At 38.2% G+C, this 15,977-nt stretch overlaps 1 protein-coding gene across 2 annotated transcripts in view; it reads right to left on the bottom strand.

The window, feature by feature from the left end:
- Positions 1-15,977, bottom strand: part of LOC136857180 (CD109 antigen) — a 271,611-nt gene that overhangs the window by 2,136 nt on the left and 253,498 nt on the right. For both annotated transcript variants that reach the window (XM_067135625.2, XM_067135626.2), the window contains 2 exons: positions 10,689-10,860; positions 10,494-10,599 (listed from right to left, as the gene is read on the bottom strand). In XM_067135625.2, coding sequence (XP_066991726.2) covers positions 10,494-10,599; positions 10,689-10,860 — 278 coding nt within the window. The remainder of the gene's footprint in view (positions 1-10,493; positions 10,600-10,688; positions 10,861-15,977) is intronic.

Below are 15,977 nucleotides of genomic sequence, written 5' to 3'. Positions count from 1 at the left end.
GGTTTGGTTACTGCGGTAGTTGCCAGTGGTGTTCATTACTATCAGGCCGCCAATGCAAAACGACCCTTGGGTTTTCACGTGAGATTTTGAGAAAAAAAAAAGTCTTGGATTCAGAGAAATACGGTATCACTCCAGAGGCTTCTGTGGCAAACATTTCAGTTTTCTTTTTCAAACGGCGTCACCTAACATAACCGCATATGTATCATGAAAACCTATTTGAGACGTGTGTAGAGAAATGATAACCTCCTTGCTAAAAATTGACATGGGAATAGCTTTTCGAAATTTAACTAGACGCAGGAAAATATAAACTATCCTCTGAAATCAGTGGTATACCCTGCCATATCTTGAGGTTTATCACTTTCTTACTTAATTTCAGTATACGGTATACCATTAAAATTAAGGGATCGTTTACTTCAGCCTTTATTTTTAATGAGTTAACAACTGCTGTCGGCCACATTATTTATACATTTATTATGAAAACGTGTTTTCCTCTTTCATTTCAAATTTTCTTTTGAGAAGAGCAGTCGATGGGTATTACTGATCAACTCCAATATCGCCTTCGAATGTTGACGAGAGAGCTCGCAAATGCACATAGCGCAAAAACTATACCGTACCAAAGATGATTGATCGCATTTTGTGGCAAACTTTTCAGTTTTGTTATTCAAATACCGGTAGCGTCACATATCAACTTATCTGTACTATACGTATGATGAAAAAAATACTTCAAGCGGAAGTAGAGAAATTATAACCTCGCTATAAATTTACATGATAATAGCCTTTCCGTAATATAACAGGCGCGAGAAAATATAAACTAACCTTGTAATCAATGACGCACTCTGCCATATCTTGAGGTGTAGGCCGATCTCATTCTTACTTAATTGCGGTATTTAGCATTAAAATTAAGCGATCGTTTATTTACACATTTATTACGAAAACATGTTCTCTTTCATTTTCCTCGCGGAAGAGCAGTCAGCGGGTATTACTAATCGACTCCGACATTGCCTTTGAATGTCGATGAGAGAGCTCGCTGGTGGGCATAGCAAGATAACGATACAGTACCGAAGATGATCGATCGCATGCGGTACAATGACTGAGTGCATAAATATCGGCAACGGAAAAACTCGAGCGCGCATAATCGCTCGTAATAAGGGATGTGTCAGTGACAGGGTTCTCGCTCTAACCGAAGCATAATACACAGTTTAATATAGGAATTTTGAAGAGACGGACAAAAGTTATCGTTATAATGGGATTCTCGTTATATGCCGTACTCCCTATAGCGGACTTCTACTGTATATTGTTACAAGCTATCTCACAGAGGACTTGGAAAAATATTCAGTCCCAGCAGACACAACTGTTCTAAAAATATTCAGACTAATTGGCTGATAAGAAATACAGTAAAACCTTGTTAATGCGAAGTCATTGGGACACAAAAATTGGACTTCGGATTACGTGATTTCGAAATTCAGAAATGCCAACCCTTGTTGCATCACAAAATATTCTAAGACCCGTTACTGCATGCAATTAACCCTGATTCACAGTTTAAATCTTTCAAATGCCATGGGGGGAAAAAAAACTATTTCCAAAATGTATCCAATAAGGTGCATTTACAGTATTCAAATAATACAGTTACCGGGCGAGTTGGCCGTGCGCGTAGAGGCGCGCGGCTCTGAGCTTGCATCCGGGAGATAGTAGGTTCGAATCCCACTATCGGCAGCCCTGAAGATGGTTTTCCGTGGTTTCCCATTTTCACACCAGGCAAATGCTGGGGCTGTACCTTAATTAAGGCCACGGCCGCTTCCTTCCAACTCCTAGGCCTTTCCTATCCCATCGTCGCCAAAAGACCTATCTGTGTCGGTGCGACGTAAAGCCCCTAGCAAAAGAAAATAATAATAATAATAATACAGTTGGATAACTCACTGACAAACATAAATAACCTCACGCAACGAAAGAAAAAGAAAAGCATGATTCAAACCGAGGTGAAATCTATGCTGGCTCCCGTACAAGTCCTTTATTCATTGGATTACGGTACTGTATGCATTTTAGATGTCCTGTACTTGCACGGAAAGTGCCTGACGCCCTTAAAACATTGTGGCTTATCGTACTTTCCTATGACGAGGGGAGAAGTTCTCTTGCTTCCGTCTGCATTACATCACAGTACAGTGCATATGAATTGTTTATATGACCCACGCTTTTTGGCCAACTGTCGGCATCGCCAGCGTTTGCGGATTCTGCTTCTCCGCACACTGCCTGCTACACGATATTATGGCATTCCTTAAAACACTGAATACAAAAGAATTACAATTTTACTCTAACGTAGCAAATGTGAAGCACACTGTAGAGACACTGAAGTGAGTGAAAGTACGGAAAGCTACCCCAGTACATTCCGGAAGACGCGTTCTATCATGACGCGGATACAATTTCAATTTAAATTGCTCTGTAAAATACTATTTTTTTAAATGTAAAGGCAGTTTTGAATTAAAAGTCTGAATTTCGGTATTGGGACTGACATTGTTCTTCGAATTACGAATTGTCCATATTTCAAATTAAAGAATTTAAATAACATGCAAAACCATACCTCATGTTTCCAAGAACGAGAGCTGCTTTGAATTAGGCTGGATTTTGAATGAACTGATTTCAAATTATCGAGGTTCTACTGTACTTCTTTCAAACTCATCAATATTCCTAATATTTTCAGCCTTCAGTAATATCTTAAATCACTGCAAATTGAAGGAAAATGTTCATTTCCAAAATAGCTTATGTATTTTTCTGTAACTTGCAATTTATCCTCTCGTATACATTGCCTTCAAAGTAAGATGCTATTTTTACAAAATAAAAACTTGAATTTTATCATGATTATTACAATTTTTATTATATTTATTAGTTGGCTGGAGGCTCAACTACATCTTTGAAGAATAAAAGAAAGTTCCAGGTTTTGAACAGTTGTCTTATATGTCAGACAGCTAGTTGACCTGTGTTTGGGTATACATCTTCCTCCAGTAAATACTCAGTTTTCAGTTTACTGTATTAATATGCTTCCAATGACTAAACAGGCCAATTTTGCTTCATCCGGCATTCACACAAGTTGCACTGAATGGGTGTGGGAACCTTGGTCGAGTTTGTCATTTAGGCTCTTTGTATCTGGAGTTCTTCAAATATACTAGTAGCAGTAGAGACATTGTGCTGCCGAAGTGAATGATTTTCAGCAGGTGCATCTCAGGAATGTCAACTTCATGTTATGTCAAGTTGGTTGGTGTAGTGCTTAAAGGGCTCCTTTAGTCTTCATGCCAGAACAAAGTCCACCATAAAGGATTTGACAAGGAAATCTGGTATCATCTATAAACCTAGATGCCCTGTGCATCTATGTTTGATGTGCACTTTCTCGAACTGTAAGGTAGGTGACAGGGTCCTCCCATTTGTTGTTTTAAGATAGATTTAAGTTTTTGCTGGTAGAAATGCTCCATTTTTTTAATGTCGCAATGGTAAAGTGTCCAAGATCCACAGCCATAAAGTAGCATTGAGATTATAGCAGCTTAGTACATTGGTTTGGTATCCAGTGTGTGTTAAATGTTTCTAATGCTGCATGAGCAGCACCAATTCTCTGCTCCAAATCCTGTTTGCAGGTACAGCTCTTGGATAAGATACTTCCAATCTGTATGAAAAATTGTCTGCCTGATCTAGTTTTGTATCCAAGATTTTGAAATCGCTATCTCCATACAGATTCTCACCACCATCCAGCACAAAAATCTCGCCACGAGAGCGACACAAATTTGTGAGCCATCAAGTATGCAGGGAACTGCCTACCTGCCTTACATTCAGAAGACCACAGACCGAATTGCCAAGGTCCCCTGCAAACACAATATAAAAACAGTGTTTGACACAGTGATCAAAATTGCTCACAGTGTAGGTAAAACACAGGAAAAATTGTCCCCACTATTACACCATGGGGTGTACAAAATTCCCTGTACTTGCAGCTAGGTATACATTGACCAAACGTGCCGGTCAATTGGGACTTGCATCAAGGAACACCAAAGAAATATCCATGTCTACCAGCTAGACCAATCAGCAATAGCTGAGGAGGAGGCTTCGGCGCCTGTCAAACCTATGATTATTTGGAGGTATGTTGATGACACTTTTGTAGTACAGACAGAAGGTCCTGAGAAACTTCATGTACTTTTAAACCACTTAAATCACCAACATCCTTGAATTAAATTCACTATGGAGATGGAGTTGGACGGATGCCTTCCTTTCTTGGATGTTCTAGTAAGAAAGAAACCGGATGGCTTCTCAGGACATACCTGCATCATAAACCTACCCACACAAATCGCTATCTCCATACAGATTCTCACCACCATCCAGCACAAAAATGGCGAATTCTCACGACACTCGCCACGAGAGCGACACATATTTTTACTGTGTACGGTGAGCCATCTGGTGACGAATGAACATACCACTCACACTTCTGTTACTAACGTCTAAATTCAAACTTTCATTATTGGAGAAGTCTTCCTCGTGAACAGTCAGAATTTTCTTCTGAAGACATGGAGCAAAGTTCTCTACGAAATGTAAAGAGTTTCACCTTGTTTTCAGGATACGGCATAAGCCCAAAAGCCCATATCATGTCTTCTTGCACACTGTTACTTAGGAATGGTCAATTGTTCTGTTGGAATCTGACCTTCAGGATTGTCGAACCACAGTTTCAACTAAGTGTGCACCAAGAAAAAATATCTTCCAAACAGATGATCAGAGGACAAAGAAGCATGTTCATGAAAAAATCAGTGTTGTAGCTGGGAAGAAATTTTTTCAAAGATCCTGAAGAGTTTGCACTACTGGCAAGCTGAAGGGTGCTACATCTGCCAGTTGTGCAAAGTGCTTCTGCACAAAGAACCGTACTGTATTTTGAGTTACCCTGACTGAGTGGCTCAGACGGTTGTGGCACTGGCCTTCTGACCCCAACTTGGCGGTTTGATTCTGACTTAGTCCGGTGGTATTTGAAGGTGCTCAAATACGTCAGCCTTGTGTTGGTAGATTTACTGGCACATAAAAGAACTCCTGCGAGAAAAAATTCTGGCACCTCGGCGTCTCCGAAAACCATAAAAGTACTGTAGTTAGTGGGACTTAAAGCAAATAATAATATTATTATTACAGTTATTATATCTTGGTCACTTATTAAGTGCACTGTATTGGTAAGTTAAGAAGTTAGTCATTTGAATAAAACTACAGTAGAACTTGGTTAATTCTATTTTAAGCAGACACAATGGAAAAACTTACAAGTGGTCACCGGTGGTGTACTGGGAAAAAAATCATATCCTGATGCGGGACACTGTACTGCAACCACTTTGCTGTAGGCAAAAATAGTGAGAATTGGGTTAGTAGGAAAGCCTATGATAGTTGTTGCTTAATCCATGTGCAGTATTAATGATAGATATTTTATCAAGTGTGCCCATGCTCCAAATTCCAAGCCTTCAGTAGCAAGTAGAATGTTTCATTTCATCTGCTGAAAGCTGTTAATCCATTTCATGTGGAGTTCTAGATTTAGACCTAGTGAACGGATTTTCTACCGAAACTCGAAGTTCACTGCCTAGAAGACTATTCAATGAACATACCCTCGGGCAGCCAAGAACTTGAACCTCTTCTTTGCTTCGCAACAACTGCAATTCCAGCACCAGCACAATTCTACACTACTTTTCTCTTCCACCCAGACAGTGTTCATCATCCTAACCAAAATTTTTTGAAAATATAAGAGTTTTAATATTGTATTTAACATAGTGTTGTATAGGAATGTCAAGGGACCATGAGGAAAGCTTTAATTATTCACAAATTTGAATTAAAAACATTCAACTTGGGCCAGATGCATGCCAGAAATTGTTAATCCAGTTATCAAGAAATAAGTTGCCATAACATTACTGAATTGATTGCTGTGGCATAAAAAAAGTAATATGCCAGATTCAACTACTTTTACTTTTGGAAATGCCTTTTTTTTAATAAACATGTATTCAGAATTTATATGAAAATATTCTCGCTTCGATTTTATAACCCTTTCCTACCTGATTTAAAAAATATATCTTTAAAAATACTTTTTTGGATGGGTACACAATCTGGAAGAGAGAAATATACTATATAAAAATATTTCTTCCATACATGTGCTGGACGTGTATAATGAACAAGATTTACCATTTTTGACACGATGATCTTCGTTTTACACTTCCAGTTTCCAGGGTATTGTTGGCAAGCCTCGTCCACTCTGTCTTATTGAGATACATTTTGTTGTTAATGACGACCGACTTCTAGTGTTCTTCCCCGATCTGCAAGGCCCATCTTTATGATGTCCAGCTAGTGGGTTCTTGGTCTTCCCACCATCCATTTTCCTGCCACATGCCTCTCAAAGTTAAAATAAACTTTCTTTAGTGGCCCCATCCTCGTTACATGCCCGAACCACTTCAGTCTTGATATACTGATCTGATCTAACAACGTCATCTCAATCCCAGGCTTCCTTTCTCACCATGCTCTTCCTTAACTTGTCCAGTTTTGTTTTTTGAATTGTGGACCTCAGGAACTTCATTTCAGATGCCTGTAACCTTGATGAGTCCTTCTTAGTGATTGTGCATGTTAAGGTCAGTATGAAGTATTGACGGAACATCAACTTTGTTGTTTGTTGCTACTTTTGGGTCCTAGAGCATGTATTTACTTGCTGGTAAAACTGAGAGGTCTTCTGCACTCTCTTTGCCACGTCCATTTGCCTAGTGGGTCTCAAGAAATTAGAGTGCCAAGGTATGCAAAGTTTTCCACACTTTCCAGTGGATGATTTCCTACCTAACACGGCACAATGATAAAAGTAAAATATTTTAAATGGCTTATAACTTATTCTTTGGGATAGGAAAACTAAATAAAAACAAAAAAATTATACAGCTAACAAACAAGTTGGCCGAGCAGTTAGAGGTGCACAGCTATGAGCTTGTATCTGGGAGATAGTGGATTCGAACCCCACTGTTGGCAGCCCTGAAGATGGTTTTCCATTTTTTCCCACTTTCACACCAGGCAAATGCTGGGGCTGTACCTTAATTAAGGCTTCCTTCCCATTCCTGGCCCTTTCCTATCCCATCGTCGCCATAAGACCCATCTGTGTTAGTGCGACGTAAAAGAATTAAAAAAAAAAAAAAAGCAGGTGTGCAGAACATTTCATAACAGTTGTATTCCTTGAAGAGGCACAGGTAAATATCGCACTTTACAAAGCAAGTTTTGGTACTGTTTTTGCAGCAATAGATTCTAGGTCTGGCACCCACTGGACAACCACGGCAACACAGAGACCTGCACCGTCACTGCAATTCAGGTTTATGTGCCTTAAAACTAACAACCAAGTTTTACCACCTTAAAATGAGATTTTTTGAAATATCAGATATTATGCTTTTGTGTGGAGGGCAGTATATCTTATTAATAAAATAAAAAAAACACTGTTTCAAAGCAATCTCTGTACCGGCCATGAAGGCCCCAGGCGAATGAAAAATAAAGCACAAAGTTTTTCCACTCCATATTAAGTAGAGTTGTGTGATTAGCACTAAGGTCATGAATCTCTCCTGAAGTGGTTGCCACATTTCTAAATTCTTCTTGACGAGAAGTAAAACTCATCCTTCTGGATGAACTGAGCGTGCCATATAACCTTGGCTGAGCAGATCCCCTAAAAACTAACCCATGCTTAAGAATACAGTAAAACCCCTCTTCAATGAATCTCAGGGGGACCTGATATCTGTTCCTTTAAGGTGATTCATGTAAAAGAAATTCAGTATACTATTCAAAATAATGTAATTTGTGCCCTAATCCTAAGCTAATGTAATGGTCATAATTAGGGATGGAAAAACCAATCGAAGAGTGCTACTACTCAGTTGGGGCAACGTCATGAGCAGTGTTTGAGAGCTCTTTAGGTGGTGCGAATACAGGTGTGCTGATTACAGCTCGAATGCTGTGGCAAGTGCAGGTTTTGAAAATACGCATAAATAACAAGAAGAGCATGTTTCTCATTATGCTCACTTCATCACGAGTGTAAAATGATTTGTTGCAAAAAAATTAGGTGTTTGATGTGCACACAGAATAAACCACAAACTCCTCTCAGGTATTACAAAAGTCAGTCGTTTCAGTACAGAAAATAACTTCTGTCAATTTATGAGAACCACACAACTCTTGTGCCTGTGTCACCACATATATTTTATGTTTCTCAACAGCAGTGACACTATTATGTTCATATAGATACTGTGTTAGTTAAGTTTTACACGGACACTGGATGCATTAATATATCAGTATTCCATAATGTGTGTTCCATAACATCTTGGCTAGGACAGGTAGGAGCCATCAGCTTTATGTATGCATGTACATTCTTACAGGACACATGGCATTATTTTTTCGTTGGTTCAGATTCACTTGAACTATTGAGCTGAAAGCTGAGATGTTGATCATTGATGCCTTTAGAAGTCAAAAGTCATGCTCTATAACTAAAAAGTACACTGATAAAAAAATTAAATCCCAACTCCAAGAAGACATTAGTTTAGAGGATTGAAATTTAGGCTAAGATTTATTTGATCAAATTTTCCAGATCACAGATTGAAGTACGCGTGAGAAGGCATGTGATACTGCGGTACATTAATAACTGCTGTAGACATCACGATTTTGAATACAAGCATGCAAACATGCATGCATTGTGTCATACAGGTGTTGTATGTCATTTTGTGAGATGGTATTCCATGCCTGTTATACTTGGTCAGTCAAATCAGCAACAGTTAATGGTATTGGATGATGTTGGATTTGTTGTCCCATATTATCCCATACATACTCAATGGGCGAAAGGTCTGGTGATCTTGCAGGCCAAGGCAACTGGTCGACACTCTGTAGAGGACGTTGGGTGACAGCAGTGGTACAAGGACAAGTGTTATCCTGTTGGAAAAAGCAAATGAATGGCAGCACAACTGGCTCAATCATCAGTCTGACATTCAGATTCGCTATCAAGGTTCTTGGGATGATGACAAGAGTGCTCCTGTTGTCAAACAAATTCGCTCCCCACACCATAACTCCTGGTGTAGGTCCAATGTGTCGACACCGTAGACAGCTTGGTTCCAAGTGTTCACCTGGCCTCCTCTTTACCAACCTACAGCCATCGCTGGCACCAAGACAGAAATGGTTCTCATCTGAGAACACAACAATTCTCCACTTAGTCCTCCAATGAGCTCTAGTTTGACACCACTGAAGTCGCAGATGGCATTGATTCGGAGTTAGTGGCGTGAATGCTACAGGACGTCTGGCTCGGATATGTTCCCTCAGTTAATCTAATTGTTACAGTTTGCTGTGTCACTCTGGTGCCAACTGAAGCTCTAATGGTTGCTACAGATACAGTACAATCCACCATAGCCATGCGGAGAATACGACAGTCTTCCCTCTCCATAGTGGTCTGTGTGGGGCCAGACCCCATTCTTCTTGAAACATTGTCTTCCCGTTACCATTGTTGCCAACGCCAATTCACTGTGGGTACATCCCTGCCAATTCTCTCTGCAATCTCACTGAAAGTACATCCACCTTCCTGTAGCCCTATTACATGGCCTCGTTCAAAGTCGGTAAGCTGCTGATAATGCCTTCTCCTTAAACGGCATGTTCGACTCTCACGTACCTCACAATGTCAACACCAGATGATGACTAACTCCCACGAAGTGCACAGCATGTATTTAAAGTAAGCATGCTTTGCAAGGTCATAGTGGTGCTACTAACAGCACTCTTTGATGAATAGATCACAAATTTGAATAGGCATCAACTTTCAGATGTGCAAACATGCCTCCTGAATTTTGTTTATCTAGCACAACTATTTCTTGGTATTGGGATTTCATTTTTCACCGGTGTATAATATAAAATGTTTTCATTATTGTTGTTGTTTGAGTCATTAGTCCACAGACTGGTTTGATGCAGCCCTCCATGCCACTCTATCCTGTGCTAATCTTTTACTTTCTGAGCTAGTTATCGTCCATGTTTCACTTCCATACAATGCCATGCGCTCCATATGAACGTCTTCAAAAACATCTTTCTAATTCCTATATTAGTGTCCAAGGTAAGCAAATTCCCTATGTTAAGAAAGGCCTTCCATGTTTGTGCTAGTGTTCATCAAATATATATCACTCACAAATTTATGTTACAAAAATGCACACATTTTTAAAATCCATGTAAAATCTGTTTATTAAAAGCAGAGTTTCCCCCTAAGTGACATTAATTAAAAGCCGGTTTATGTAACAATGAGCATATGGCAGTCTTTCTAGGACTTCCAAAAATAAAAGTGTGATCATTAAAACTGGGTTTTACTGTATTATTTAGTCTCGTGGTTGCAAACTAAATATAGTATATAACTGTTTGATGTCCTTAAATGAGAAGACCACATCATACATTTTATCTATATTAGAATGTCAGTAAGTCCCATTTATAGTAAAATAAATCAGCCTGAAATTCAGATTCATAAATAAGCGTACTACCTCTTGCATAAGCTTCATACAGTAGTGCTTGTCGATGGAGCGTCAGATTAGCTACTGGATACCATCGGTACACGGTTTGATTGAAACATGCCCATTGTCTTTCCACCTAAAATTAATTAAAGACATGTATTTCAGGTGTAGCTTTGTTAATGTTATAAAGTAACTGTATGATTTTAACATTTTACTTTTCCTTACATGGTCAAAAAACCAAATTGTTTTCCCTTCCACTGTTTTAGCATCTCTAAGGTTGATATATTCAGAAGATCGAACAGTCTTTACAGCATTAGATTCCAACAAATAATAGCCTGTTGGTAAGTCAACTTCCAAAACTGCTGCTCCACTCATCACTGGATCTTCTCTCGTCCATCTGTAATAGATTATTGTTAAGTATTAAGTTTCGCCATAAGCTACTCACACATAACCAAGTGGTTTGGAATTTGAGCTAGAGTATGTCAAAAACAGTGGTTACACCCGTCATTATCCAGGGAGACATAAGTAGTGGGTGAGAGTTGCACTCTCGAATGTTGGTCATAAATTAGCCATCCATCCTAAGGTCAATGTAAAGGGAGCGAGCTAGAGAAGAGTTTGCTTCAGGCAGCAAGAATTGGAATGCAAAATATATACTATCTGGTATTCTTTTCTTCAAAAAGACCATGAATGATAAATTGCATATTATTTTTGCAACTGTGTGCACAAACATTTACAATGAACTTGTGAATGTGAAAACTGAAGAGGAAAAGAAACAAATATTTTAGTATTGCAAATTGTTGCTGAATAGAGGAGAATTATTTTATACATTCTGAGAAATATCCAGCCGGACTGAATGGCTTTGACATTTGAGGTGGTGATTTTCTGACCCCAATTTGGCAGGTTGTCCAGTGGTATTTGAAGATGCTCGAATACGTCACCTCGTGCCAGTAGGTTTACTGGCATGTAAAAGAACTCCTGTAGAACAAAATTCTGGCACCTCTGTGACTCCAAAAACCATCAGAAGTAATTAGTGGAACGTAAAAACAACAATAATATTACTATCAGATATATCCATTAGGCTCAATATGTTGGAAATGTTATAAGCAATAACATGAAACACAGAGCTACAAAACACAAAATGACATATTCATAAGGTCATTTTATATGTACATTGTTGATAGTAGAACAAAAAATTTTAATATTATCCTTGGCAGCTTTGCTCGACCAGAGATCTTTACCATGCCAGCAACGACATGAATCTGATGATCTTTCAGGTACAAACTATGTCTTTCTATTATAACTCTTTCTTTCTTCAGCTTATCCCAGTTATTTCTGGGGTCGCTGGATACCCTTCCTAATGGCACGTAATTCTTGACATGGAAATTTCAACCCAGGACTGACTGGGTTTCGAACCTTCGGGTGAGAAACCAGTTGTTAAGCCACTGAGCTAATCTTGTCCCTATGTCATTCTGTTATTAAATTAATTCTAAATGTTTTATTATACAGTTATTTTCTAGTATTTCTCAGTCTTTTATTAATTTCAACAGACTGGGAAACTTCTAGGTTTGATCCTGGTTCAGTCGAGTGGTATTTTCAGCCTCCTGTCGGTAGATTTACTGACACACACAAGAACCTCTTCAGGACTAAATTCCAGCACCTCAGCATCTCTGAAAACCATAAAAGTAGTTAGTGGGACGTAAAAGCCAATAATATTGTTTATTAAATTTAAATGTTATATGAATGCCCATAAAACATTTTTCCTATGTTTAAATCAGCTTCATTTTGTATTGAACCACCTGTGGGTGGGGGACTCAGATGAAGAATACACCCACGGTATCCCCTGCCTGTCGTCAGGGGCGACCAAGGGATGATTATATTAGAACCATGAAACTCCTTGTAATTAATACCACCATGCGGGGAACACCATGCGTCGCTTTTACTTGCGCGTAGTACCACTATATTAGGTACCAAATAGGTTTGTGATTAGTAGCAAACGAGAGCGCGACGGCTTTTACAGTACCTGTGATTAGTAGCACTATATGAGTGACACCATGGGATGACGGAACCCGTGGTTCTGGCTTGCCTATGATTAGTGCCCACTATATGAGGAACACCACGGAATAGTATGAGTCCCTGTGCTTAGTACACTTAGGTGATGAACACCATAGGTTTGCGTTGCCTGTGAATGGCGCCGCAGTGTGCGAAACACAGTAGGTTTGTGCGAATTTCATTACCTGTGAGTAGTACCATAATGTGTGGAATACCGCAAGTCTACGCTACTCTTGATTAGTACCACAACAGCGATAAGTACCATTATGAGTGGCCGATGACTTGGATTTTGCACTCCTTTCGACTACAAGCATCATCGATTCAGTATTGTGCTATAGAAGCAGTCCCTTGGTCAGTAATACTATTGTTTTATGCCAGCTTCTGTGCATGTGAGGCACTGTGGGTCAGTTCCACTGATCGTTTTAAATTCATATCCATCCATCCATTCATTCTTCGTCGTCACGTTTTAAATTGTGGTCATTGGAGGATTTTGGGTTTTTAATTTGTCATTTCATTTCGTCTCATTTCGTACCATTAGGGGCCGATGACCTAGATGTCAGGCCCCTTTAAACAACAAGCATCAATCAATCACTTTGTATTGATGTTCAGGTAATAAAACTTTCATGAGTAGAGTATACAGACACAGGAAACTGATGGAGAGCTCAATACTAAGTAAGAATGTGTTGAGGGAATGGATGTAAAAGGCCTACCTCAGCTTGTACTGAATCCGCAAACTTGTGACCTTGAGTTAGAGATTGCTTTATTTGTTGTATATATAATGGAACCCTTATAAAATACTCCTGCTTATTACACTCTCCTGCATAATACTTGTTTTTTTCTCATGTACCTGCTCGTCTCGCATATAAAACCTTCAAAAATCCCACTGTGCCATTCCACTATTCCGGAAGTGAAATTCAGTCGAGTTGGAGTAAATGCGATTACCTACAACAAAATTAAACCTAGTGAATAACTTTATAAAATATCACAGCTCAGGTTAACGCAATGTCAAAATATATATAATCATGATGGCAGTGAAAAAGACAAAACAGGGATTCAAATGGTTAATAAAACAGTACTGTAGAAAACACACAAATGACTGACTAGCTTAGCGAGCAGACATATTGCAATTAGGAAGCAAGTTGGAACGTAAAAATATATCAAGAAAAGAAGACAATTTGAGAGAAGAAGATATCAACAGCGATGAAACTTTGATATAACGCAGAGCATATCAGAACATCATCATCATAAACCTTGGCTATTTTAATTTAAAACACGCAACAAGATTTGGAGACCATCTATATTAAAGATGGCAAGAAGATAATATTAACCAGAGAAGAAAATGATCGAAATAGTGCAATATTATCATCAAAATTTATAAAGCAAATCCATACGTGTGTGTGTGTATATATATTGTGATGTATACACAGACATCTTGGAGGTCTGATAGAGATTAGAGATCATGCAAAGAAACATAATTATACTCTTCAAAATAACCTAATTTATGTCAGATTCTTGCAAGTGATTTCATTATTATATCAATATAAAGGGAATAGGTAGTCTTCATAAAGAAATGTAACCAAACTCCAGTTAGATATTCTATCCAAATATGTTATGCCATAGCAGACATGAAGTTCTTACGAGGAGAATACTTTATGATGTTAATAAGTCCAAGTGATATGTTAATATCTATGTAAGTGACATACGTAGATGAGACATATAGGTGTTACGTTGTCATAATAAGTTAGGGTAACACAAGATATGGAAACAACAACAGACAGATGAAATGTTGATATGATGTAAGAAGATATTGGTCCAATGATTAAGAACATACAAGGATAAGATTACCTGTGCATCAAGAGAGGTTAATATGTGAAGAGTTTAGAGTAATAAGAAGAGATATGATTTGAAATGAGTAATAATATAATAATTTCGTGTGGCTATTTCTAGCCGAGTGCAGCCCTTGTATGGCAGACCCTCCGATGAGGGTGGGCGGGATCTGCCGTGTGTAGGTAACTGCGTGTTATTGTGGTGGAGGATAGTGTTAGGTGTGGTAAGTGAGTTGCAGCGATGTTGGGGACAGCACAAACACCCAACCCCCAGGCCATTGGAATTAACCAATGAAGGTTAAAATCCCCGACCCAGCCGGGAATCAAACCCGGGACCCTCTGAACCGAAGGCCAGTATGCTGAGCATTCAGCCAACGAGTCGGACAAAATGAGTAATGAAGAAGGTGTAATGCTGTTACATGAAAGAAATGGAAAATGAATTGGATGGAGATATGTGCTAAGATGGAAATAGAATATTTGAAGTGAAAAAATGAGGTGATTGACGCAAGTTAGGATCATATATATTCATGATTGAATAACATGTTGTCGAGGATCCATATACTACGGTAATGGTAACGTATTTTAACCTTCATGGAATATTATGGTAGGATTGAGTCATCAAAAGATATCCGTATAAGAATGAGTATTCATTTACTTGGACATGTTAACTTAGGATCTCTTCTGAAAAGTTGCATTCTAATACAGTAATTATGGCATACTAGATTAATATGGATGATCATTGCTACCTTATATAGGAATATAGGTCAGTTGAATATCACAAAATGTCTTTAAGGATGTTGTTTCTCAAGTGATTTAAATTGATTCGCGTGAGGTCTCATATTCATATTTAAGATCACTATTATTATTGGCGTATGGCAACTAGTTAGATACATATATACAAGTATATAATATTTACAAATATACACAGACAAGAAACATGATTTATAGCAGAATGTCCAGTTGGGTGATCCACTGTATGGCTTCCTCTGTTGGTTCCAAAAAGTCACTCAGGCTACCTGTGTAGCTCACTGAAGAATCTGAATACCTTGTGTGACTTAATGATTAATTCAGATTATATAGGGAAGTTAATTTTAGGCATGACTTTGAGTAATATGGTAATTTTAAATGATAAAGAGCAGATAATTGATAATGAAGAAAAAAGGAAACATTGCTTTTCCAGATGCGTATATTGAGATATGTCAAATATATATCCTGAGATAATCCAACTTAAAATTAATAAACCTTATTTGAACAAAGTGACCTAAGAACAATTATAAACAGTGACATGGACAGAGAATGATATCTACAAACAAATGTAATACCTTAACGAAACAGTAATTTTCCCATGCTGATTTTGCATATGTTATCAATTTTATCTATGAATGTTGTAATACGACGAACTATTAGCACATTTCAGTTGTGATTAAAAGATGAGAATGAAGACTGATCACTAACAGATATTTTAAGTACCCAAATGTTAACTGTTCATTTAATTTTGAATTTGAATTTCATAATTTCATTTTTTAAAATTAAGATTTCTATTTTTCAATAAATAATAGTTAAGATTTTACATGAGGTCTAATTTATGATTTTCTGTGATGATGTAAGGCAACTTAGAGTTATAGCGATGAATTTTCTG

Source organism: Anabrus simplex, chromosome 1, assembly GCF_040414725.1.
Source record: "Anabrus simplex isolate iqAnaSimp1 chromosome 1, ASM4041472v1, whole genome shotgun sequence".
Taxonomy (NCBI): Eukaryota; Metazoa; Arthropoda; class Insecta; order Orthoptera; family Tettigoniidae; genus Anabrus; species Anabrus simplex.
This window is presented reverse-complemented; position numbering and strand designations above follow the sequence as displayed.